Genomic DNA, 24477 nt, shown 5'->3' on the forward strand with positions numbered 1-24477 from the left:
TATTCCTGCTGCAACCTGTGTCTTTAGAAGGATGGGAATTTGTTCAGTCTCTCTGACTTTCAGTCTTCCCATTTAGTGAATACTAACGTAAGATAGCTGGCCGGCAAATGAGACCTCTGAAAACGAATGAGCAGACAGTTTGCCTTGTGGATTGTCTTTGAAGGACAGATCCCAGTGCAGGAGGTGAGGCGGACTGTTCAGAACAAGGTGCCGGTTCATTTGGTTCAGCTCAAATGGTGAAGAAGTGACTTGTTTTTCTTCTAACAAACACTGTTTTTATTCAGTACTTAAAAAAAAAATTGACTTGTTTAATTTGAGGATTATGTAAAATTTCAAATGGCTAGTATCCACCGGTACTCCTGAGAGAAATATGGGGGAAAAAAATTAACCTGTGTTTTGGTTTAGAATTCTAAAAATTTGGTTCATTTAAAAACTCATTTGATTTGTTTCATCTTAATTTCTTTTGAAACCAGCTATGGAAAAATGACTGCTGGGATAACGTGCTGCATAAAAGCTTTTTTGCTCATTGTAAAAATATTTCTGTGGTGCTTTTTTACTTCTTAAATAAAAAAGCTTGGGGGTGGTTGTTCCTTATCTGTTTTGTTGTTTTTAAAAAATCTGATACCAAGGAAATGACCAAGTGCAGGAGCATTCTGGTCAGCAGTGACTCGCTTCAAAAGGTATTTGTCAGCAGTAACAATATAGCACCTCCTTGTAGGGTCGAGGGGTGAAAAACGAGAGATTGATCTGACCAGTGGGGTATTAGATAGTTGAAGTTTCAGACCATTGATTCAACTAAAAGATTTTACATTGTTGAATAACTTGTGGAATGTTTTCTCTTAGGGCAGAGAGGTTAATTTTCCTCGTTAAAAATGCAAGTCATACTGTAGGCCATCTGAGCAATACTGAGCTTATAGGTTAAACAGGAAACAGGAAGTGCTAAGGAACATTGAGGTGCTTGCATGGGGGTTTCGGGCAAGAAGCTGGAGAAGTATGTGCATGTCTTTGTTCGTTCGTTCGTTCGTTCCTTCATTCAGCCAACCCACGTTTATTGAGCACCCTGTGCCTGCCCTGTCCTAGGCAGCTGGGACACAGCAGGGGACAAAACAGACCCGTCCTCTGGCTAGCAGGCGGATTTAGAGGAAGAGAGAGAAAAACTGTCCTCTTGATGGGCAACAGAATGTGAGTCACTTTAGGAAACGTGAATGATTTGGGAGCAGGGGGTTGAAATGTACCTCAGGTTGGCAGGTTACTGAACCAAATAGCAGTTTGAAAAGTGGTAACAGAATCAATTTTGGCAAGTCATGTCATGCTGAACCTGGGGGTTTGAGATATTTTTAAATGAATATGTTAAAACCTCTAAATATTCAAATGTGATTGCTTTAGGAAAAGGGGTTATTTGTGTTGACTGAAACCAGGAAAGAGGAAAGAAAATCAGCCACTAACTGCATGTTTATGTTAACAATGATAAAATCAGAGTTTTAACCCAAACCCTTTTCCCTCAGTAGCGTTCAACAAATATTAACATCAAGATCTAGAGTGATGGCAAATGTTATGTGAACATTTTTTCAGGTTTGGTTTAAAAGAGCAGCTGTTGACTTCCTTGTAGGACTCCCCTGGGACACACCCTTTGCACCTACGGAGGAGCTGGATGAGCCTCGGCTGACTGCATCCCATGCGGTGTTCACCGTTCCCTGAAGCTAGCATTTCATTAAACTTCACAGTGGCTTCTTTGTCTCAGCAAAACGTACTTTAAATCGTAACAAGTATCCAGTCCCTCGGCACACTTCAGCGTAGGCCTGTGTATTTTAAAAAGTATATAATTGACGAAATGGGTACAAATACATGTCCTCTGACTTTGGCCATTTACCTCTGTTATATAGTTATTGCCTTTCACATTGCTCTTCTTTTTTTGCCCCTTCTCTCCTAGTTTTACTGAAATTCTCTCTGTGCCACCTATTAAGTTTGGTGGCACTTAGAAGTAAAGTGCTGATGACTTCCTGGCTGTGGCACTGATGAGGTCTGGGGTCTCACAGGTGTCACTCCGAGATGGCATCTGCCAGCCCTTCCCCTCTCCATGAGTGTGGGAGGACAGGTGTATGCTTCCAGGGTAGTTGCTGAGTGTATCCTTTTGTTCCGAAAGTGTAGGACCCACAGCTAGATCCTTTAACGCACGAGGAAGCAGCACAGTAGTTGTCGTCATGTAATCTATCTGTCATGTAATCTAGAATCACTGGAATAGCACAGAAGCCATTTATTTGTAATTGTTTTGTAGTCACGCACTCTGTTTTCATAAATAGCTCTTCAGGGCATGGAACAGAATCTGCCATTTGATCTGAGGACATTTCATGGCTGAGTTCTTCTTGCTTTTTATTGAAAGTTATGTGATATATTTAATCTAGCTTTAGCATGTGTACAGGCTTCCTCAGTCCTTTGCCTGTTGGGTGTGTTTTTTAAAAATGGAAACGAGGTTAAACATAATAGTTAGGTGAGCGCCTAATAATAGCCACAAACTCAGTTTCTTTGTGTGGTTAGTTTTATTTTTTGTTTGTTTGTTTGTTTCTCTATTTTCTTTTATGTTTTAGACGTTTTCATTGTCAATTTTAATAAAATCAGAATCTCTTTTTTTCTGTGCCATATTCAACAAAAATATTACAGTAAAACTATTTAGAATTTATATTCCAGTCTATGTTCAGACATGTACATATATCGTAAGAGAAGTTAAACACATTTTCACACCAATTTAGCCATTGATTCATGCCTTTCTTCTTCTAGAAAAACTGTGAGTCTTACTTAATTTAGGGGAGATTGTCATTGTTAGTTTTGTTTCCTTCACTTTGTTTTCATATCAGTATGATATTCTTCCTGTGGGGTGACCTGGAACATGGCAGCTCTAACTAGCATCATTCACTCCATCAAGGTTATTAATAAACAGATGTAGTTCAGAGTCGGTGGGAATTGTCAAGAATGCTTTGGAATTCCGTTAAGTCACACAGGCCTCTCTTGAGGTCCGCGAACTGGAATGGGGACATTCTCCTTGTCGAGGGTGGTGTGAGAGGCAGCTCCTGCTTCTGCAATGTGGGAATCCAGGACCGCGGTGGTAGTGGCAGCTCTCTGAGGGCTCTGCTGTGTCCCGGCCGGGGCACGTGCGTGCACGGGCTATGGGGGGACGGTAGGAAGCGTGCATTTTCTTATCTGGTGGCAGTGGAAGGGGATCCTCTTTTCAAATCCCAGTAGATGGGGGTCCACAGCTGTGGCTTCCTCCTTCCTAGTATTCTGTTATTTGGTCTGCCTCCTCATTGCCTGGGTCCATTCGTGCTGCTTACAGAACTTTCCATCCTGTGCCTTGCTCTCTATGTGCTTATGAGCTTGTCTCTGCAAAGGCTGCTGTGGTGGCTGGTTCCTCTTTGCATTTGCCCGCTGCCATCCATGTCCGCCTCAGTTGGAACTGGGATGTCATCAATCTTTGTAGACACATGCAGTGCATTACCCAATGTCAGTCAATGAATTGCTGAGACGACATTGCATCCATTCAAGAGTTTTGAAGGAACCTTAAGGATGAAATTGCAGAGCCCTTGGCTCTCGTTTTGCCTTTTATAAATAGCCACTGTTCTAAAAGCTTGGTGGGCTGCCAGCACAAGGCATGGTGTATTGGAAAGCACAGTGGCCTGGTGATCTTGAGGCCTGCGTTGAGGTTCTGTGTTGAGCCATTTCACAACCAGCTGGGTAGTGCCGCCAAGCCCTTGGACCTCAGGGTCCTCGTCAGGATATGTTTGCTGTGGTCTTTGCACAGAAGTCTCTGGTGATCGTCAGTGTCATGGTTAGATCCCGTTAAACTGGGTTCTTTGTACATGTGTAGGTATTCTGTGGACAGGATTGTTATTAATCTACTCGTTCTTTGTTTCTGTGAATGATACATTGCAGAGACTAGATTCTGTTGGATTCCTCCAAAATGTGCTGGTTTTGTTGCTGTTTGGGTGCTTGTTTCAGCAGGCTGGACCCTGCAGCGGGCAGCCACTCCAGCCTCGGGTCCGGTCCTTAGCCTTAGCTTGGAGCTGGGGCTGCTTGGAGCTTGCCCTGAACATGCAAGCTCGGGGGGACAGCCAGAGGTTTGGGCCAAGTTTAGGTACAGAATTTGGGGCTCCCCTTCTCTTTTGCACGATTTCTTTTCTTGATTACAGCTGCTGAGGTTGCCCTGAGCTGTGTCCCGACTTGTTTTAGCAGCTCCAGGTGGCTTAGGCTGGGCCCTGCCCTCAGGCGGAAAGCCCTTATAAAGTCACTTCCTTTTTCCTGGTGTCTCTTCCTGCTTTTGGTCACTCTCCTGTGCCTTGAGACAGTCGGTTTTTGTAGGTTTAATCTGTGGCAGGGCTGGTCCTCAGGAACTGCTCAGGCTCATGAGAAGTGGAAGCTCCAATCACGTACCGAGAGCACTTTTTTTGCTGCTAATTCCAGGTCTGTGCCTTGCATTGGTTATTTATTACCAAACTCACATTTTTGGATCCTTTCCTTGTACTATTTTGGCAAAAACAAACAGGAAAATAGGGATGGGGCAGCTCTCTTTAATTCTTTCTAGAGATTGCTCTGCCGTGAATGATAGTTACTTGTTTTGATGAGTATGGCCAACATCCTGAAGCTGGATTTCCCCTGGTAGAGACCTCCAAGAGACAAATGCCGAGGCGTTATTACCATTATGAAGATTTCTGACCCCCAAAGTCCCATGTGGGCATTCGCCCTGGAGAGCTGGGCCGGTCGTGTTTGGGCTGCCAGAGTTCCCTTTACGGAGATGGGTACTGGCCTGGCCTAAAGTGCCCGCTGCGTGCTTCCTTGCCACACTGTTTCCACTGGGCCTTCTACGACGTTCGGGGCGTGGGGAGAGTTGGTTTGATGTGAGGAGAGGGACCTGGGCCACCCAGTGAAGCGGGTGACACCAGGCCATCTTACCACGTTCGCCAGTGACATTCCTCCAGGGGCGCATGACCCAGAAAGCCTGGAAGGACAGCGCCAAGTGGGAGCTGTGGCCAGTCCCCAGCTGTTTATAATTCTGCTCTCCTCCCTCACACTGTTTAACTGGATTCGGAGACAGGATGAGGCTCTGAGCTCCCCCTAGAGGTTTTAGTGTGCCATGAATCGCAGTTTTAAAACAACCGTGTTGCTGCTTTATTTGCCAGTGTTTATGTTAAATCTGTGGAATTAAAATGAAGATTTTTGAAACAATCTGGACTGATTTCATATCCCGTCTTTTTGGGACCAAACCTTTCTTTAAAACCAGAAATGATCGAGAGCCTGCTTGGTATGGGAGCCTCTGGGTCTGGGTCTGCAAATCATTCTTGCACATTGAAATAGAAGGTAATCCTGTGATCAGAGACTTCCCTTCATAGAATTCAGATGTTTTCAAATGATGGTATTTCTCAAGTTGATTTAATGGGTGTGAAGAAAGCAGCTGTGTTGGCATTGAGCTTAGGGTGGTTAGGAAATTAAATGACACTCAGGCAACCTGGTAATTTTATTTTCTCCTTATGTATTTCAGGGTTTCGCAAAAACGATGAAATGAAAGCTATGGATGTTTTGCCAATTTTAAAGGAAAAAGTTGCATACCTTTCAGGTAAAGTTTCACTTTCTAATCTGCTCTATTGTTCCTTCTGAGTGCTTTGATACAATGTCAGAGTCTGAAATGCTAAACTATAAACTAGCTCACCTGTCACAACATAAAAGCATTGGCATTTCGATGGATTTTTAACTGCTTTATTCTTGTAGTGTTGTCCTGAGAAATTAGTGCCCAAAGAGTTTTCTTCTAGCTGGCACGCACATCATAGGTCAGATAGCATCGGTGATTAAAGTATGTTCGTGTCTGTCATTCAACAAACATTTGGCTGTTTTGCCCCAGTCAGTTAAGTAAAAAAACTTTTTTTTAAAAATTGGAGTATAATTGCTTTACAATGTTGTGTTAGTTTCTGCTGTACAGTGAAGTGAATCAGCAGTATGTATACATATATCCCCTCCCTCTTGGACCTCCCTCCCATCGTGCCCATCTAGGTCATCACAGGGCATCGAGCTGAGCTCCCTGTGCTGTGCCGCAGGTTCCCACTAGCTATCTGTTTTACACACGGTAGTGTATATATGTCAAGCGTAATCTCCCAGTTCATCCCACCCTCCCCTTTCCCTCATGTCCACACGTCCGTTCTCCACGTCTGCATTTCTATTCCTGCCCTGGAAATAGGTTCAACTGTACCATTTTTCTAGATTCCACATATATGCGTTAATATACAATATTTGTTTTTCTCTTTCTGACTTACTTCACTCTGTATGATAGACTCTGGGTCCATCCGTATCTCTACAAACGACCCCATTTCGTTTCTTGTTATGGCTGAGTAATATTCCATTATATATATGTACCACATCTTCTTTATCCATTCATCTGTCGAGGGACATTTAGGTGGCTTCCCTGTCCTGGCTGTTGTAAATAGTGTGCAGTGAACATTGGGGTACATGTGTCTTTTTGAATTACGGTTTTCTCAGGGTAGGTGCCCACCATCTCAGCAGAAGTGGTGGGAACGAGACCATATGTAGATGTGTCCTGCCTTCCTTGCCTCTCTTTCTGGTGCTCTGGTCCTGGAATTCCTAGAACCCATGTCATGGACCTTGAAAGCCCTGGTGGTCTCTGCCAGCTGGTCCTCCACTTAACTCCTGGCCCTTCTGCAGCATGGGGACAGACTGGACCGGCCTCCCAGGCTCTGGGGCACTCACCTGCCCTCTCCTCTGCGCACAGAGGGTCAGCTTTGGGGCTTTTCTGGCTGTCTCCTCGGGGGCTCCTTCCTACATGAACAGAACAGCCGTTGGGTGTCATACCTTTTTAGCACCAGTTCACTTGTTACAGAACAAAGGTTTGCAGGAGTCTTCTGCTGTGTTATCGCAGGAAGTAAATCTGTAGACTGTCACGTGCTTTTAGACAGTCTTCCTGGATGTGTTTCCCTTGATAAATTTTTATCTTTCACAAACAGGCATACTATGCTGATCTGATGTCTCCTCTTGAACACATTTTATTTTAAATTTGTGACACTGCTAGCTGCTTTTGTATGTTCTGTGTGTCCTTTAAGCATGTGGGACGGGTATATATTTAGGATGCAGCTTCCTGTGGCCTTTTCGCTAGTCTTATCTTGCTTTGTGTCCAGTAGTGTTTCTTGGCTCGTGTTAAACACTGTTTGATGATTTTGCTGAAGTAAATCTAATTCAAAGTGACTTTGAGAGGTTAATAGAAGACTAAGTTCATGAAAAGGAGAAGGTGCTTTAGATTGTTGGAAAAACATGGTAAAGAAATGAAAGGGGACAAAAGGCCCTCCTGGCTTCTAATACACTGTTTTCAAATTGGTATTTGCTCCTTTCTTTTTTTTTTTTATAAATTTATTTATTTATTTTTGGCTACGCTGGGTCTTCGTTCCTGCGCGAGGGCCCTCTCCAGTTGCGGCGAGCGGGGGCCACTCTTCATCGCGGTGCGCGGGCCTCTCACTATCGCGGCCCCCCCTGTTGCGGAGCACAGGCTCCAGACGTGCAGGCTCAGTAGTTGTGGCTCACGGGCCCAGTTGCTCCGCGGCATGTGGGATCCTCCCAGACCAGGGCTCGAACCCGTGTCCCCTGCATTGGCAGGCCAGACCCTCAACCACTGCGCCACCCGGGAAGCCTGCTCCTTTCTGATCATTTACTAACAAACTATATAACATATGGACTCACGCCAGTTTCGTGAACCTCCTGACTAGTTTACAGGTGGATTTTAAAGTTAAAGACTCTACTTTAAAATATTACAGGCTTGCTTTCGTAAGAAAGGCTTAAAGAAAGCTGATCCCGCACATTCATCAGTGTTCTATTTTAAGGTTTGGCTCTGTGATGAGGGCACCTGCTCCTTCGGTCCCTTCTTCTGTTCCTAAACCTCGTCACTGCACTTTCTTCTCTTATGCTTGTGGTGATGGGTAGGTAAAGAACAGTAGAAGATTAAGAGTGATGATTGTTATATGTACTCACTCTTTTTAAAAAAAAAAATAGTGGAGCATAGTTGATTAACAATGTTGAGTTGGTTTCAGGTGTACAGCAGTCATTCAGTTATACATATGCATGTATCTATTCTTTTTCAAATTCTTTTCCCATTTAGGTTATTACAGAATATTGAGCAGCGTTCCCTGTGCTATACAGTAGGTCCTTGTTGGTTATTTATTTTAAATATAGCAGTGTGTACATGTGCATATTCACTCTGTTCTTAAGCATTTAATACAGAATATATTAATAGATGGCGTTTCTATCTAAGTTACTGTCAAAACTAAACTATTTCTCTTTCAACTAATCCAGTAAAATCAATCTTTCAGAGTTTATCATGAATCTTTGCTAAAACCTTAAATTCTGTAGGGTCAATTAAAGTTGGATGTCTTTAGTGGGGAGGGAAGTTTTGCATTGCAACAAATCAGTCCAGAACCATTTTTAGAGATGGTAGGACTCCTACCAGCTGTGTTAGCAAAATGCAGTCAGTAGGGGCCACCACAATTTCATGGTATTTCCTAACCTGTGACCAGAATTGGCCAGTTAAAGTAGCATGAGGTCCTTGCTGATTGCCTTAGGCTTGCTGTTATCTTGTTTAGGAAGGGAAAAGAAGAAAAAAAAAAAAAAACCATTAAATTAAAAACAAATTGATTACTTATGTGGTAAATTTTTTTTAAATTTCAATGAAGGAGGAAACTTTTGAAACATTTTTACCTCTGATCCTCTTTTTTCTTGAGATATAATTCACATACCATAAATCCACCTTTTATTTTTTATTTATTTTTAAAATTTATTTATTTTTTAAATCCACCTTTTAAAAGTGTACAACCTAGTAGATCTTAGTGTATTCGCAAGGTTGTGAAGCATCACCACTGACTGCCCTGATCCCAGAACACTTTGATCAGCCCGCAAAGAGCCCCATGCCCAGTCCCTGATTCCTCCACCCCTCAGCTCTGGCAATTGCCAATCTACCTTTTTGCTCTGACCCCATTTTAATAAATATCAGGGGTATTTATTATGGTAACTTTGTAAAAGCTCTCCATGTGAGTGGCTTTTAGTAAATTAAGGCTAAGTGGGATAGCCAGGGCTTTGAAAAAGCAGGCCAACGGATCGGTGATTCTGTGAGATACCGGTTAGCCCAAGATCTCTAAGAAACCGGTGTGGACTCTTTGAACTTCAGTATTTCTGATCATCAGTCCCATCTCTGGGTACCCTAACAAGTAGTCCTTTTGAATGAGATGAGTGACGTATCTAACTTCATGCATGACGTCAGAGGAGGGGCAGTAAAAGAAGTGTCCTGTAGTTTATATTTAATGTTACATCTATAAAAGTAGATATTTATGGTATACATAGTCGGTGTATTACATATGTAATGCTGTGCGTGTGTGTACGTTATATATATATATATATATATATGTGTATGTATATAATGTCAACCACTTCATGTGGCTCCTGTGCCACGTGTGGTTGTGGCTCCTGTGCCACTAGGGTTTGGTCTGAGCCGTGAAAGAGCTCACAGACAGCCACCAGAATTAAGAACACCTTTTTTCCCTTAACTTCTTATCATGGAACATTTCAACATCCAAAAGGAGAGAGAATAGTATAGAAAACTGCCGTGAATCCATGGGTCACCTCAATAATCTTGTTTCATCTCTATTCCTTGAAAAGCTTTAAAAAAACCTCAATATACCATTAATAGACATAAAAATGAATAATAACTTAGATATATAAAACGCTAATCAGTATTCATATTTCCGTTTGTCTCCTAATTTGTTTTCACAGGATGTATACTGCAATTGGTTGATGTGTCTGATGTATCTTTTAATCTTCAGCTTCCTCCTCCTCCTCATTCTTTTTGTGTTACTCCTGTATGTTTATTAAATGAGGAAACAGTGTTTTCCTGTAGATTTCCCTACATTTTGCTGGTTGCGTCCCTGGGGGGTCATGTCACATGTTCCCCTTGCCCCGTGTTTCCTGTGAACTAGGAGCTGGATCTTGACGCTTGATTTTGCAGGGAAGTAGGCAGAAAATTTTCATGCGTAGTGTTGGGTAGTTCTCCTGGGAGTTTTATTGGGAGAGTCTGGTTGTCTCTCTTTTATGACGTTATGATAATTATTGCTTCCATGTAATATTTTCTTAGGGTTACAAAATAGTGATATTCTAATTATATCCTTTTTTTCTTCATTTGTCAACTTGGGTATTCCATAAAGAGAAAAGTCCCAATCAGCTTCTTGGTTTCACTGAGAACACAGTTCATACAGGAAAGGAGGAAAAATGATTGATTCTTGTCCTTTATTAGTTTTCAGACTAATGAAAAATGATCATTAGTCATTTCAGACTAATAAAAAAACCATTGAGTTTTTTTTTAAGTGTCACTTTGAGCTCATGATTTGAAATACATTTGATGTGTTTCAATTGTACATTTCTTTTTTTTTCTTCGGCCACACCATACGGCTTGTGGGACCTTAGTTCCCCGACCAGGGATTGAACCCAGGCAGTGAAAGTGCTGAGTCCTAACCACTGGACCGCCAGGGAATTCCCCCACCGTATATTTCTTTTTCTCTTGCGAAGTTAAAATGTTCCCAGCCTTTGGCCAGTGGGAGCCTCTTCAGAGGGGCTCCTGGATCCAAGTACCGCAGTATTACAGCTTCTCTCTCTGCCGATGTTACAAGATATTTCAGGCCCATCTTGTCTGTTTCCTGCTCCATGTCTGCAATCAGCCATTTCTCTAAAGTGCCCTGGTTCTTTTGCATGGGGAATGGTGCAGGGTACTGGGGAAGCTTGCTGTTCTGGGTGGGTCACTGTTTCTGAGCCTCTTCAGTGGACACATTTAGGAAATCTGTATATATACGTTTTCTAAATGAGAAAAGATATCATGGCTTCCTAAAATTTCCAATTCAAATATAGAATTACAGATATTTTATTTTTCTTTGATTTTATATTTGCATCTCCTTTTCTTTTCCTTATGCTAAAAATCTTAGTGTCTACCCTCATCAACCTAATTACTTATTTACATTGTAATACTGATGTTATCACCACAGTATGACTACCAAATGTAATTTAATACTTCTGTTATTTTGTTGTCCTAAGGGTACATGCCACTAAGAATGTACAGCCCTCTTACTGTGTCTTAAAGTCACAAAAAATAGTTCCTCTCCACGTAGATCAAGTTCTTCCCAACCTGAAACTCAGGATCATTTGTCTTATTTTACTTTACATTTTTAAGGCTTAAAAAAAACAACCACTTAATCTTGCTTCAATATTAAGTAAAACGTGTACATCATTTGAGTTTTAAAAACTAAAAAAAAGTTAAAAGATAAGGTGTACTCAAAGAAATCTAGTTTCTCTCCTTGCCTCATCCACCCTGTACCTTCCCTCCCCAGTAGGTAAACTTTTTTGCTTTCGTTTTCTTTAGTCTTGGTTTATGGCTTAGACCTTTAAAACACAAGCACTCTCTCTCTCTCTGTCCGTCCACCTAGTCTCACCTCCCCGCCGCCGCCCCAGACCAGACAGTGATGTGCTTTGCACCATTTTCTCTGCCTTTCTGCTTTCCCCTTAAACAGTATTCTAGAGAGAGCCGTGTATAGCAGGACAAACGGAGATTCGCCATCCCTTTTACAGTTGTATGTAGCTGTGCTGCGTATGCACCATAGCTTATTCAGTCAGCTGTCTGTTGACGAGCATTTGGGTTACTCTTTGAGAATAGCTTTTTTGGGGCATGGTGAACACTGACCTTTGTAAATGGGGGAACTGACAGGAATATAGGATCTTATTGCCCAGAGGTTTGCTGTTAGTGTTGAGACCACTGACTCTAGTTCTTGTTTCAGTTTTGCAGAAAATTCCACGTTTCTTGAGAAGGGAAGGGGGACCGACCATTCATTTTGTGTATTCTGGTTAGCACCTAGCACAATCCGAGGCTGTAGTGACTGACTCGAGGGCTGGGTACTTCTAGAGACCTTCCACACAGAGTACAGAGTCCCCTTAGAGTCTTCATGCGAGACGGTGTGTAAGCGAGTTTCTGATTCCCAGGATTAGGCAGCGACAAGGTACGGGCGGTGAGTGTGTGAAGGTCAGGGCTGGCCTTCTGTTGGCCTCGAGCAGGGACCCAGTGGGCACCCTCTTACCAGAGTTTTGTTGGTCCGTAGCAGACTTAATAGATAGTAGCCATAATTTCTCTTTCACAAACTGCACTTTCTCAGAGCTTTCCTTTGGAAGAGTTTGCTTTTCATGGTTAGTGAGTTGCTGTTCCGCAGGGGGAGTGAAGAACCATTTTCAGTGGTATTGGAAACCGGAAATTCAGATGGGGACCATGCAGAGAACAATACAGTTGGTTCATTGAAATTTACATTCTACTTCGTAAAGTAAGAATGCCTTTCTTACAGAAGAAGTTTATTCTCAATACTGTAAATCACTATACTTCAATTAAAAAAAAAGAAAGAAAAAAATGTTTCTTCTACTTGGGTAAGAGGTGAGTTTTTATCAATTCATTTAAAGAAAAAGGGGCGACTCTGAAACTGGCTGCTTCTGTGGTCATTCCGGGCCACACTGCTCAAGAGACCAAGTCCCCTGAAGTTACCTTTCGTAAGAGGGAAATGTGTATCACTGGGTTTAGGAGAAGAAGTGTCACACAGACATATATAGCTATTACGTAGGACCTTCTCCAGCCTCCTTCTGATATTAAAATAAACCCCAGTTCATTTAGCATCTGCGTTTCTCTAGGAGTGTTCATCAGGCATTTCCGTTTTTAACTTCCTGATACCTGATGGTAGGTATTTTTAATTAACTTTGTTTGGAATATAAAAGAAGAATCCGTTCATTCAGTGAATATTTATTGAGTACCTCCTGTGTGCCAGCCTGAGAGGGTATAAGATGTCAGTGAGTGAACAGAGATGCCTGCCTCAGGGGGCTTCCTTTCTAGTGGGGAGACAGACAAACAGAAAGAATGTGTGACGTGTATCGTTTACTAGAAGGTGATAGGTGCCTCACAGAAGTAAAATGTAGTGGGGTGGGGAGGAATGGCAGAGAGGATGCCGTTTTTATAAGAATTGAGAATAGTGTCATTATGAACAAAAACTTCACTTTTTTTGCCTTGTTTTTCGACTAACCCAGCATTTGGATAGGCAGATAATCCTTAACGGGCTGTTGGTTTTTGGTTCCAGACACGTAGAGGTCCAGAGGCTGTAAAGCTCTCATACGCAGATATCCTGTGACGTTGGTAGGTGCAGGAAATGGATTTCCTGCCCTTTTCTTTTCATCATAGGAACTGAGGCGCTGAGTTTCCCGTCTATAAAGTGGGACTGACATCTGTCCCTCCCGCCTCACCGTGAGGCTGGGGGTTGACATCAGACACATAGGAGTGTGTGTCTAGTAGATGAAGCTTTTATGAGCCGCAGCATCATTGGTTTTATTAGTTCAGGAACCAAAACTGTGAACTTGTGGCTTTTCTGCTTCATAACTGGGTCAGTGTTTTCCTTTGTGTACCTTCTGTGACATTGGCAACCAAGTTAAATCTTGGGGAATATAATATAAACAAACATCTGTGGAGTTGATTTTTAAGCTCCTTTAAGGATCAGAGACTATATTCTTCTGAACTAATACTAATGGTTCTAAGATTTTTTTTTTAAACCTCACTCAGAGGGGTCCTCATATGGATGATTGACACCTGCCTGTCACTGACTGTGACACACCACAGATTGGAAGATGCACCCCCACGCAGGGAGGTTTGCAAGTGAAAAGATATTATTAAATTATTTAATGGAAAACAGGCCATCTTTACTTCACAAGTGATTTTTTCTTAAAATTATTTTTTTTATTTATTTATTTGGTTGCTTTGGGTCTTCGTTGCTGCGCACGGGCTTTCTCTAGTTGCGGCGAGCAGAGGCTACTCTTCGTTGTGGTGCGCGGGCTTCTCATTGTGGTGGCTTCTCTTGTTGCGGAACGTGGGCTCTAGGCACGCGGGCTTCAGTAGTTGTGGCATGCAGGCTTCAGTAGTTGTGGCTCGCAGGCTCTAGAGCGCAGGCTCAGTAGTTGTGGCGCACAGGCTTAGTTGCTCCATGGCACGTGGGATCTTCCTCGACCAGGGGCCGAACCCGTGTCCCCTGCATTGGCAGGCGATTCTTAACCACTGCGCCACCAGGGAAATCCCTCATAAGTGATTTTTGATGAAGTTCTAAAATGATCGTGGTGAGTTTTCTGAAACTCTTCTGGGAAAGGGAAAAAGACAAAATGATTTTTTGCCCCTCTGTCTTAAAATTCAAGTTCAGGTTTAGGTAAGCTTTTTTTAGGACATGAATGAAGGCCTGTTTGGTGGACGAGCTCGCCGGCAGTTCCCTGGGGGTTCCTCATCAGCACCACCAGCTCGGGGGCGTCTCTCATTGACAGTGGAGCGGTCACAGAGGCAGCCAGCACTTCGGCACACACCTGCAGCTTGTCGTCACTCCTGGAGTGAACAGAATGGCCGCGTGCACACCTGTTGACTCCCCCGTGACTGTCTTAGGTGGGCTGATTTTGGATTCTACTTTTCACAGCCGTGCTGGAGCCTACCTTGCTCGCGTTGTGAGATACGATGACCCCAGAGGGAGGACAGTCGAGCAGGGGTCATGGGCATTTAGTCTCCCTAATGAGCCACACATTACGTTGCATTTAAACTATTCAGAATGGTGGTCCAGAAAAATGTGAGATGCTGTTCTTTTTACCAAAAGTGAGGTGAATGTTTTAATACAAATATACTACATTTTCAAAAACTCACCTTTCTGTAATATGTTGATGTGTAATATATTTTTTTAATCTTTGAGTATAATTGCTTTACATTGGTGTGTTAGTTTCTGCTTTATAACAAAGTGAATCAGCTATACAGTTACATATATCCCCATATCTCCTCCCTCTTCCGTCTCCCTCCCACCCTCCCTGTCCCACCCCTCTAGGTGGTCACAAAGCACCGAGATGATCTCCCTGTGCTATGCAGCTGCTTCCCACTAGCTATCTATTTTACATTTGGTAGTGTATATATGTCCATGCCACTCTCTCACTTTGTTCCAGCTTACCCTTCTCCCTCCCCGTGTCCTCAAGTCCATGCTCTATGTCTGTGTCTTTATTCCTGTCCTGCCCCTGGGTTCCTCAGAACCATTTTTTTTTTTTTTTTTAGATTCCATATATATGTGTTAGCACACGGTATTTATTTTTCTCTTTCTAACTTACTTCACTCTGTATGACAGACTCTAGGTCCATCCACTACAAATCACTACAAATAACTCAATTTCGTTTCTTTTTATGGCTGAGTAATGTTCCATTGTATATATGTGCCACATCTTTATCCATTCATCTGTCGATGGACACTTAGGTTGCTTCCGTGTCCTGGCTGTTGTAAATAGAGCTGCATTGAACATGGTAGTACATGACTCTTTTTGAATTATGGTTTTCTCAGGGTATATGCCCAGTAGTGGGATAGCTGTGTCATATGGTAGTTCTATTTTTAGTTTTTTAAGGAACCTCCATACTGTTCTCCATAGTGGCTGTATCAATTTACATTCCCACCAACAGTGCAGGAGGGTTCCCTTTTCTCCACACCCTCTCCAGCATTTATTGTTTGTAGATTTTTGATGATGGCCATTCTGACGGGTGTGAGGTGATACCTCATTGTAGTTTTGATTTGCATTTCTCTAATGATTAGTGATGTTGAGCATCCTTTCATGGCAATCTGTATATCTTCTTTGGAGAAATGTCTGTTTAGGTCTTCTGCCCATTTTTGGATTGAGTTGTTTGTTTTTTTGATATTGAGCTGCATGAGCTGCTTGTAAATTTTGGAGATTAATCCTTTGTCAGTTGCTTCATTTGCAAATATTTTCTCCCATTCTGAGGGTTCTCTTCTGGTCTTGTTTATGGTTTCCTTTGCTGTGCAAAAGCTTTTAAGTTTCATTAGGTCCCATTTGTTTATTTTTGTTTTTATTTCCATTTCTCTAGGAGGTGGGTCAAAAAGGATCTTGCTGTGATTTGTGTCATAGAGTGTTCTGCCTATGTTTTCCTCTAAGAGTTTGATAGTGTCTGGCCTTACATTTAGGTCTTTAATCCATTTTGAGTTTATTTTTGCGTACAGTGTTAGGGAGTGTTGTAATTTCATTTTTTTAAATGTAGCTGTCCAGTTTTCCCAGCACCACTTATTGAAGAGGCTGTCTTTTCTCCATTGTATATTCTTGCCTCCTTTATCAAAGATAAGCTAACCATATGTGTGTGGGTTTATCTCTGGGCTTTCTATCCTGTTCCATTGATCTATATTTCTGTTTTTGTACCAGTACCATACTATCTTGATTACTGTACCTTTGTAGTATAGTCTAAAGCCTGGGAGCCTGATTCCTCCAGGTCCGTTTTTCTTTCTCAAGATTGCTTTGGCTATTCGGGGTGTTCTGTGTTTCCATACAAATTGTGAAATTTTTTGTTCTAGTTCTGTGAAAAATGCCATTGGTAGTTTGACAGAGATTGCACTGAATCTGTAGATTGCTTTGCGTAGTATAGTTTCACAATGTTGTTTCTTCCAATCCAAGAACATGGTATATCTCTCCATCTGTTGGTATCATCTTTAATTTCTTTCATCAGTGTCTTATGGTTTTCTGTATACAGGTCTTTTGTGTCCTTAGGTAGATTTATTCCTAGGTATTTTCTTCTTTTTGTTGCATTGGTAAATGGGAGTGTTTCCTTAATTTCTCTTTCCGATTTTTCATCATTAGTGTATAGGAATGCAAGAGATTGCTGTGCATTAATTTTGTATCCTGCTGCTTTACCAAATTCATTGATTAGCTCTGGTAGTTTTCTGGTAGCATCTTTAGGATTCTCTATGTATCGTATCATGTCATCTGCAAACAGTGACAGTTTTACTTCTTCTTTGGCGATTTGGATTCCTGTTATTTCTTTTTCTTCTCTGATTGCTGTGGCTAAAACTTCCAAAACTGTGTTGAATAATAGTGGTGAGAGTGGACAACCTTGTCTTGTTCTTGATCTTAGAGGAAATGGTTTCAGTTTTTCACCATTGAGAACAATGTTGGCTGTGGGTTTGTCATATATGGCCTTTATTATGTTGAGGTAAGTTCCCTCTATGCCTACTTTCTGGAGGGTTTTTATTATAAATGGGTGTTGAATTTTGTCGAAAGCTTTTTCTGCATCTATTGAGATGATCCTATGGTGTTTCTCCTTCAATTTGTTAATATAGTTTATCACATTGATTTGCGTATATTGAAGAATCCTTGCATTCCTGGGATAAACCCCACTTGATCATGGTGTATGATCCTTTTGATGTGCTGTTGGATTCTGTTTGCTAGTATTTTGTTGAGGATTTTTGCATCTGTGTTCATCAGTGATATTGGCCTGTAGTTTTCTTTCTTTGTGATATCTTTGTCTGGTTTTGCTATCAGGGTGATGATGGCCTCATAGAATGAGTTTGGGAGTGTTTCTTCCTCTGCAATTTTTTGGAAGAGTTTGAGAAGGATAGGTGTTAGCTCTTCTCTAAATGTTTGATAGCGCTCTTCTCTAAATGTCTGATAGAATTCGCCTGTGAATCCATCTGGTCCTGGGCTTTTGTTTGTTGGAAGATTTTTAATCACAGTCTCAATTTCAGTGCCTGTGATTGGTCTGTTTATATTTTCTATTTCTTCCTGGTTCAGTCTCTGAAGGTTGTGCTTTTCTTAGAATTTGTCCATTTCTTCCAGGTTGTTCATTTTATTGGCATATAGTTGCTTGAAGTAATCTCTCCTGATCCTTTGTATTTCTGCAGCGTCAGTTGTTACTTCTCCTTTTTCATTTCTAAGTCTGTTGATTTGCGTCTCCTCCCTTTTTTTCTTCATGAGTCTGGTTAGTGGTTTATCAATTTTGTGTATCTTCTCAAAGAACCAGGTTTTAGATTTGTTGATCTTTGCTGTTGTTGCCTTCATTTCTTTTTCATTTATTTATTTTATTTTATTTTATTTTATTTATTTATTTATCTATTTATGGCTGTGTTGGGTCTTAGTTTCTGTGCGAGGGCTTTCTCTAGTTGCGGCAAGTGGGGGCCACTCTTCATCGTAGTGCATGGGCCTCTCACTGTCGCGGCCTCTCTTGTTGCGGAGCACAGGCTCCAGACGCGCAGGCTCAGCAATTGTGGCTCACGGGCCTAGTTGCTCCGCGGCATGTGGGATCTTCCCAGACCAGTGCTCGAACCCGTGTCCCCTGCATTGGCAGGCAGATTCTCAACCACTGCGCCACCAGGGAAGCCCTTTTTCATTTATTTCTGATGTGATCTTTATGATTTCTTCCCTTTTGTTAACTTTGGGTTTTGTTTTTTCTTCTTTCTCTAATTGCTTTAGGTGTAAGCTTAGGTTTTTTATTTGAGATGTTTCTTGTTTCTTGAGGTAGGATTGTATTGCTATAAACTTTCCTCTTAAAACTGATTATGCTGCATCCCATAGGTTTTGGGTCATCGTGTTTTCATTGTCATTTGTTTCTAGGTATTGTTTGGTTTCCTCTTTGATTTCTTCAGTGATCTCTTGGTTATTTAGTAGTGTATTGTTTAGCCTCCATGTGTTCATATTTTTTACACATTTTTTCCCTGTAATTGATATCTAGTCTTATAGCGTTGTGGTCAGAAAAGATACTTGATACGATTTCAGTTTTCTTAAATTTACCAAGGCTTGATTTGTGACCCAAGATATGATCTATCCTGGAGAATGTTCCATGAGCATTTGAGAAGAAAGTGTATTCTGTTGCTTTCGGATGGAATGTCCTATAAATATAAATTAAGTCCATCATGTTTAATGTATCATTCAAAGCTTGTGTTTCCTTATTTATTTTCATTTTGAATGATCTGTCCATTGGTGAAAGTGGGTGTTAAAATCCCATGCTCTGATTGTGTTACTGTCGATTTCCCCTTTTATGGCTGTTAGCATTTGCCTTATGTATTGAGGTGCTCCTATGTTGGGTGCATAAATATTTACAATTATATCTTCTGCTTGGATTGATCCCTTGATCATTATGTAATGTCCTTCTTTGTTTCTTTTAAGTCTTTATTTTAAAATCTATTTTTTCTGATATGAGAATTGCTACTCCAGCTTTCTTTTGATTTCCATTTGCATGGAATATCTTTTCCCATCCCCTCACTTTCAGTCTGTATGTGTCCCTAGGTCTGAATTGCCTCTCTTGTAGACAGCATATATTCGTGTCTTGTTTTTGTATCCATTCAGCCAGTCTGTATCTTTTGGTTGGAGCATTTAATCCATTTACATTTAAGGTAATTATCGATATGTATGTTCCCATTACCATTTTCTTAATTGATTTGGGTTTGTTATTGTAGGTCTTTTCCTTCTCTTGTGTTTCCCGTCTAGAGAAGTTTCTTTAGCATTTGTTGTAAAGCTGGTTTGGTGGTGCTGAATTCTCTTAGCTTTTGCTTGTCTGAAAAGCTTTTGACTTCTCCATCAAATCTGAATGAGATCCTTGCTGGGTAGAGTAATCTTGGTTGTAGGTTTTTCTCTTTCATCACTTTATCCTGCCACTCCCTTCTGACCTGCCGAGTTTCTGCTGAAAAATCAGCTGATAACCTTATGGGGATTCCTTTGTATGTTATTTTTTGTTTTTCCCTTGCTGCTTTTAATATTTTTTCTTTGTATTTAATTTTTGTTAGTTTGATTAATATGTGTCTTGGTGTGTTTTTCCTAGGGCTTATCCTGTTTGGGATTCTCTGTGCTTCCTGGACTTGGATGACTATTTCCTTTCCCATGTTAGGGAAGTTTTCAACTATAATCTCTTCAAATACTTTCTCAGATCCTTTCTTTTTCTCTTCTTCTTCTGGGACCCCTATAATTCAAATGTTGGTGCGTTTAGTGTTGTCGCATTGGTCTTTGAGACTGTCTTCAATTCTTCTCATTCTTTTTTCTATATTCTGCTCTGTGGTAGTTATTTCCACTATTTTATCTTCCAGGTCACTTATCCGTTCTTCTGCCTCAGTTATTCTGCTATTGATTCCTTCTAGAGAATTTTAAATTTCATTTATTGTGTTGTTCATCATTGTTTGTTTGCTCTTTAGTTCTTCTAGCTCCTTGTTAAACGTTTCTTGTATTTTCTCCATTCTGTTTCCAAGATTTGGATCATCTTTACTATCATCACTCTGAATTCTTTTTCAGGTAGACTGCCTATTTCCTCTTCATTCGTTTGGTCTGGTGGGTTTTTACCTTGCTCCTTCATCTGCTGTGTATTTCTCTGTCTTCTCATGTTGCTTAACTTACTGTGTTTGGGGTCTGGTTTTCACAGGCTGCAGGTTTGTAGTTCCTGTTGTTTTTGGTGTCTTCCCCCAGTGGCTGAGGTTGGTTCAGTGGGCTGTGTAGGCTTCCTGGTGGAGGGGACTAGTGCCTGTGTTCTGGTGGATGAGGCTAGGTCTTGTCTTTCTGGTGGGCAGGACCGTGTCCGGTGGTGTGTTTTGGGGTTTCTGTGACCTTATTATGATTTTAGGCAGCCTCTCTGCTAATGGGTGGGTTTGTGTTCCTGTCTTGCTATTTGTTTGGCATAGGGTGTCCAGCGCTGTAGCTTGCTGGTTGTTGAGTGGAGCTGGGTCTTAGCATTGAGATGGAGATATCTGGGAGAGCTTTTGCCGTTGGTTATTACATGGAGCCGGGAGGTCTCTGGTGGACCAATGTCCTGAACTTGGCTCTCCCATCTCAGAGGCTCAGGCTTGACACCCGGCCAGAGCACCAAGACCCTGTCAGCCACATGGCTCAGAAGAAAATTGAGAAAAAAAGAAAGAAAAAACTAAAATAAAATAAAATAAAGTCTTTAAGATAAAAAATTTAAAAAATTATTAAAAATAAAAAAATTAAAAAGTAAAAAAAGAAAAAATAACGGACAGAACCCTCGACAAATGGTAAAAGCCAAAGTTATGCAGACAGAATCACACCAAGAAGCATACACATACACACTCACAAAAAGAGAAAAAGGAAAAGAAAGTATATATCTTTTGGAAAGTCCGAGGTCTTCTGCCAGCATTCAGTAGGTGTTCTGTAGGAGATGGCCGCATGTAGATGTATTTCTGATGTATTTATGGGGAGGATGGTGATCTCCGTGTCTTACTCTTCCACCATCCTGAAGGTCTCTCTTATATTGTTTATCAAGGAGATTGATTCTGTTTTGAAAGGAATGAAAGATGTTGGGAAATAAAAAATACTGTAGTTGTTACTGGTCTTATCTTGGGGACAAGAGGTATTCCAAAAATACTAGAGCCAATGATTTATCCCTAAAATTACTGTCTGGTATTTTAGAAGATTACTTCATAATGTTGTTCTACCATTTACAACAATACTGCTTCTCACTTTTTTTGTTTTTTCAGTGTTTAAGTTTTTTACTCTCCACACGTGATACAATTCTTCAGCTAAAACAAGAGTAATGAGACAAAATGGTTCTGAAAAGTACAATAGAAAAATATTGTCTACTGGTTTATTTTTCCAAATGAGTAATAGGCTATTTACAAATAAGTAGATCTCCAATGATGTATATTAAAATGGCAAATGGTATTACTGTTTGAAATCTAAATAAATAAAAAATTTACTCCTTCTCACTTTTAATAGTACCTTTCATTCCTTCTGATATATTTATTATTTAGAAAAAAGTAAAACCACTCGTTTGAAAAATTATGCAAGTTCTTATCAGGGCGAAGGGCCCAATTGTGATATGCTGGCATGGTCCCTTTGTCTTTATATAAGCTCTTTGAGCCTCAGTATCTTTCATGATAAAGCCGGCGTGAGGAAATCTCCTAACAGGATCATTGTGATGATCAGATCAGAACGCGTGTGTCAGGCACTCGATGCCATACCTAGCATGTGTCAGCTGTGATGTAGCGTTGTTCCTATTTAAAACCTGGGTTATTGGACTTGTAAATAATTTAATATCTTCCCGGGCTTTGTAACTTAACAGTACATGTGGGTCAGTTTAAGTGTTCAGAATCAGCATTTAGTTTCATTACTGTTTAGAGGAACTGTTAATCATTTTAGGACATGGTAAAGACCCGTGTTGGTAAAAATGTGTTTTTAAAATGCCAACATCTTCTGCTGAATATGTTTTTGGTATTCTAAAAGTGAAGAATTTGGTTTTCTGTTGTTTGTTTGCTTGCTTGCTTTTTTTTTTTTTTTTTGCTTACTTTTTCATTTACCTCTGCTGACAAGGTAAATAATTAAGATGAGAAAATAGTTGTTTCATGTTGTGGCTTGAATTTGGAGATCTTATTGCTGTACTGCTAGAAACAGATGACCAGAGCTGTAAAACTAAATGAAGCATACACTTTGGAAAACAAAATTTTCTTTCTCTGTGTTCTTTTCTGAAAACCCTAATAGAAGTAATAAAGTAAATATAGTAGTTTCACCAGAAATGTTCAGTGATCCCCAGCAGACTTCCTTAGGATTGTATATGTGTTCATGAGAAGTGTTTCTGCCTTCCTGTCAAAGGCCAGTCACGTGAGATCTGTGCTTAGTGTGTAATGTAATTTTTCTAAAGTTCTTAAGCTAATTTAGTTCTATTTGAAAATTCTTGTGTGCCAATCTCTCCCTCTCTCTCTCTCTTTTTTTCTTTTGTGTGTGTGTGGCTTTGTGTGAGAGAGTGGGGAAGCTTGACCACAGGGGTCAGGTACTGCCCTTGAGAGGGGAAGGTGCCCTGGATCCCAGATTATATAAAGTAGCCATCAGCGCAGAGTTTGAAGAACATTCCTGTCTTTTCCCTTTCATGAATTAAAGCCCAATTTGGTTGGTAGCAAAGAGAGAGCTGAGAGTGCAGGGGAGGGAAGGAGAGGGGACAGTGTGGAGGAGCGAGAGAGAGGGAGACAGAGAGAGAGGGCTTGAGGAGGTGGTTTGTTTTTTTTTTTAAATATTTATTTATTTATTTGGTTGTGCCAGGTCATAGTTGCAGCACTTGGGCTCCTTAGTTGTGGCCGGCGGGCTCCTTAGTTGTGGCCGGCGGGCTCCTTAGTTGCGGGTGGCAAGCTCCTTAGTTGCAGCATGAATGTGGGATTTAGTTCCCTGACCAGGGATCGAAGCTGGGCCCCTTGCATTGGGAGCGCAGGGTCTTATCCACTGTGCCACCAGGGAAGTCCCCGGAGGTGGGAGTTTAAGGTGATGGAAGCACGTATACATGAAACCTTTTTTTCTCTCCAAACATGAAACTGAATAAAGGAGGGAACAAACACTGGAAGAAAGAGCCAAGGCCTTCTGTGATACCTTGCATGTGGTGTGCAAAACTCAAACTTTGTCGCCGGCGTCTTGGGAGGGATGGCATTGCCGCCTGTCTCAGGGGAGCCAGGGGCGCCGGCCTTTCACGGGGTCCTGCCGGGCCAGGAGGGCTGGGGGCACAGCTTCGCAAGAGTGGGTGGGTGGGCGGGCTGTGATGCTGGGTGCCCAGTGGCCTATAGAGCCCTGTTTCCTCTTACTTCTGTCTGAGCCTCTTCCACATGTTTGTTTCTAGGTGGCAGAGATAAACGCGGGGGTCCCATCCTAACCTTCCCGGCCCGCAGCAATCATGACAGGATACGGCAGGAGGACCTCCGGAGGCTCATTTCCTACCTGGCCTGTATCCCCAGGTGAGTCCCGCGTGGTCGTGGCTGGTCCCCGTCCCAGAGGTGCAGCGCTGCACACACTCCCCAGGAAACAGCCCACGGGAGCCTGGATTCTAAGCAAAGTGCTGTCAAGTTAAAATCGTGACCTTTCTCCGTATTTTCCTGTTGTGACCCTCCTGGGTGCGGGGCTGAGAAGAGCAGTGTTCTGAGTGAGGAGCCTTGTGTGGTGACGATGGGGGTGGCTTGGCCACTGGGCTGGGACCTTGGGACGTGGTGCCCGAGGCGGAGCTGAAGCAGAGACGGTCCTGATCACCGAGGCCCAGTCCTGATAACCGAGGCCTGGCGGGCTGGAGGCTCACCAAGAAGTGTGGTTTCCGAGAGGACCTTTCTGGCTCTGTGCTGTGCTTCAGTTCTTGGGAAGTATTCGGTTGATTTGTAGCGTGAACTTTGCAGGGCATTCAGAATCCCTACCAGCTAATGTGCCAGGACATCGAGTGTGGGAACTCTCATTCAATCTGCGACCCGCTACTGACAGCCAGGGGGATTTTTAGCGTAGACGCCGAGGAACACAAGGAACAGGCAAGGCTTTATTTTCTGGAGAGCCCTGAAGTGAGGAACAGTTAACAGCAGTTGGCCAGTGTGTGTACTTGAGGAGTCTGGCATCTTCACTTCTGCTCTAGAAACATATTACTGAGGTTTTACCTACCGAGTGAGCTGACAACTGGTAGAGGAAACCCTCCCCTTCCCCCCACATTGACATCTCCATTTAATGGTTAAGATTAATTTTTGGAAAACAAAATACTGCTCTGATACAATCCAAGCATACAGCCAGGCCTGGCATAAGAAAGAGGCGGCTGTGTGCCCGGGGTCAGAGCGGGACCCCCTGTGAGGAAGAGGTACTCTCACCCCAG

The 24477-nt window shown here is 41.9% G+C and overlaps 1 protein-coding gene across 4 annotated transcripts in view; it reads left to right on the forward strand.

Annotated features, from left to right (window-relative positions):
• The window catches only part of TRIO (trio Rho guanine nucleotide exchange factor), a 372926-nt gene that overhangs the window by 122471 nt on the left and 225978 nt on the right, over positions 1–24477 (forward strand). For all 4 annotated transcript variants that reach the window (XM_068535156.1, XM_068535157.1, XM_068535155.1 and 1 more), the window contains exons 2-3: positions 5528–5602; positions 23476–23590. In XM_068535156.1, coding sequence (XP_068391257.1) covers positions 5528–5602; positions 23476–23590 — 190 coding nt within the window. The remainder of the gene's footprint in view (positions 1–5527; positions 5603–23475; positions 23591–24477) is intronic.

The sequence above is a fragment of the Eschrichtius robustus genome, chromosome 2 (assembly GCF_028021215.1).
Source record: "Eschrichtius robustus isolate mEscRob2 chromosome 2, mEscRob2.pri, whole genome shotgun sequence".
NCBI lineage: Eukaryota > Metazoa > Chordata > Mammalia > Artiodactyla > Eschrichtiidae > Eschrichtius > Eschrichtius robustus.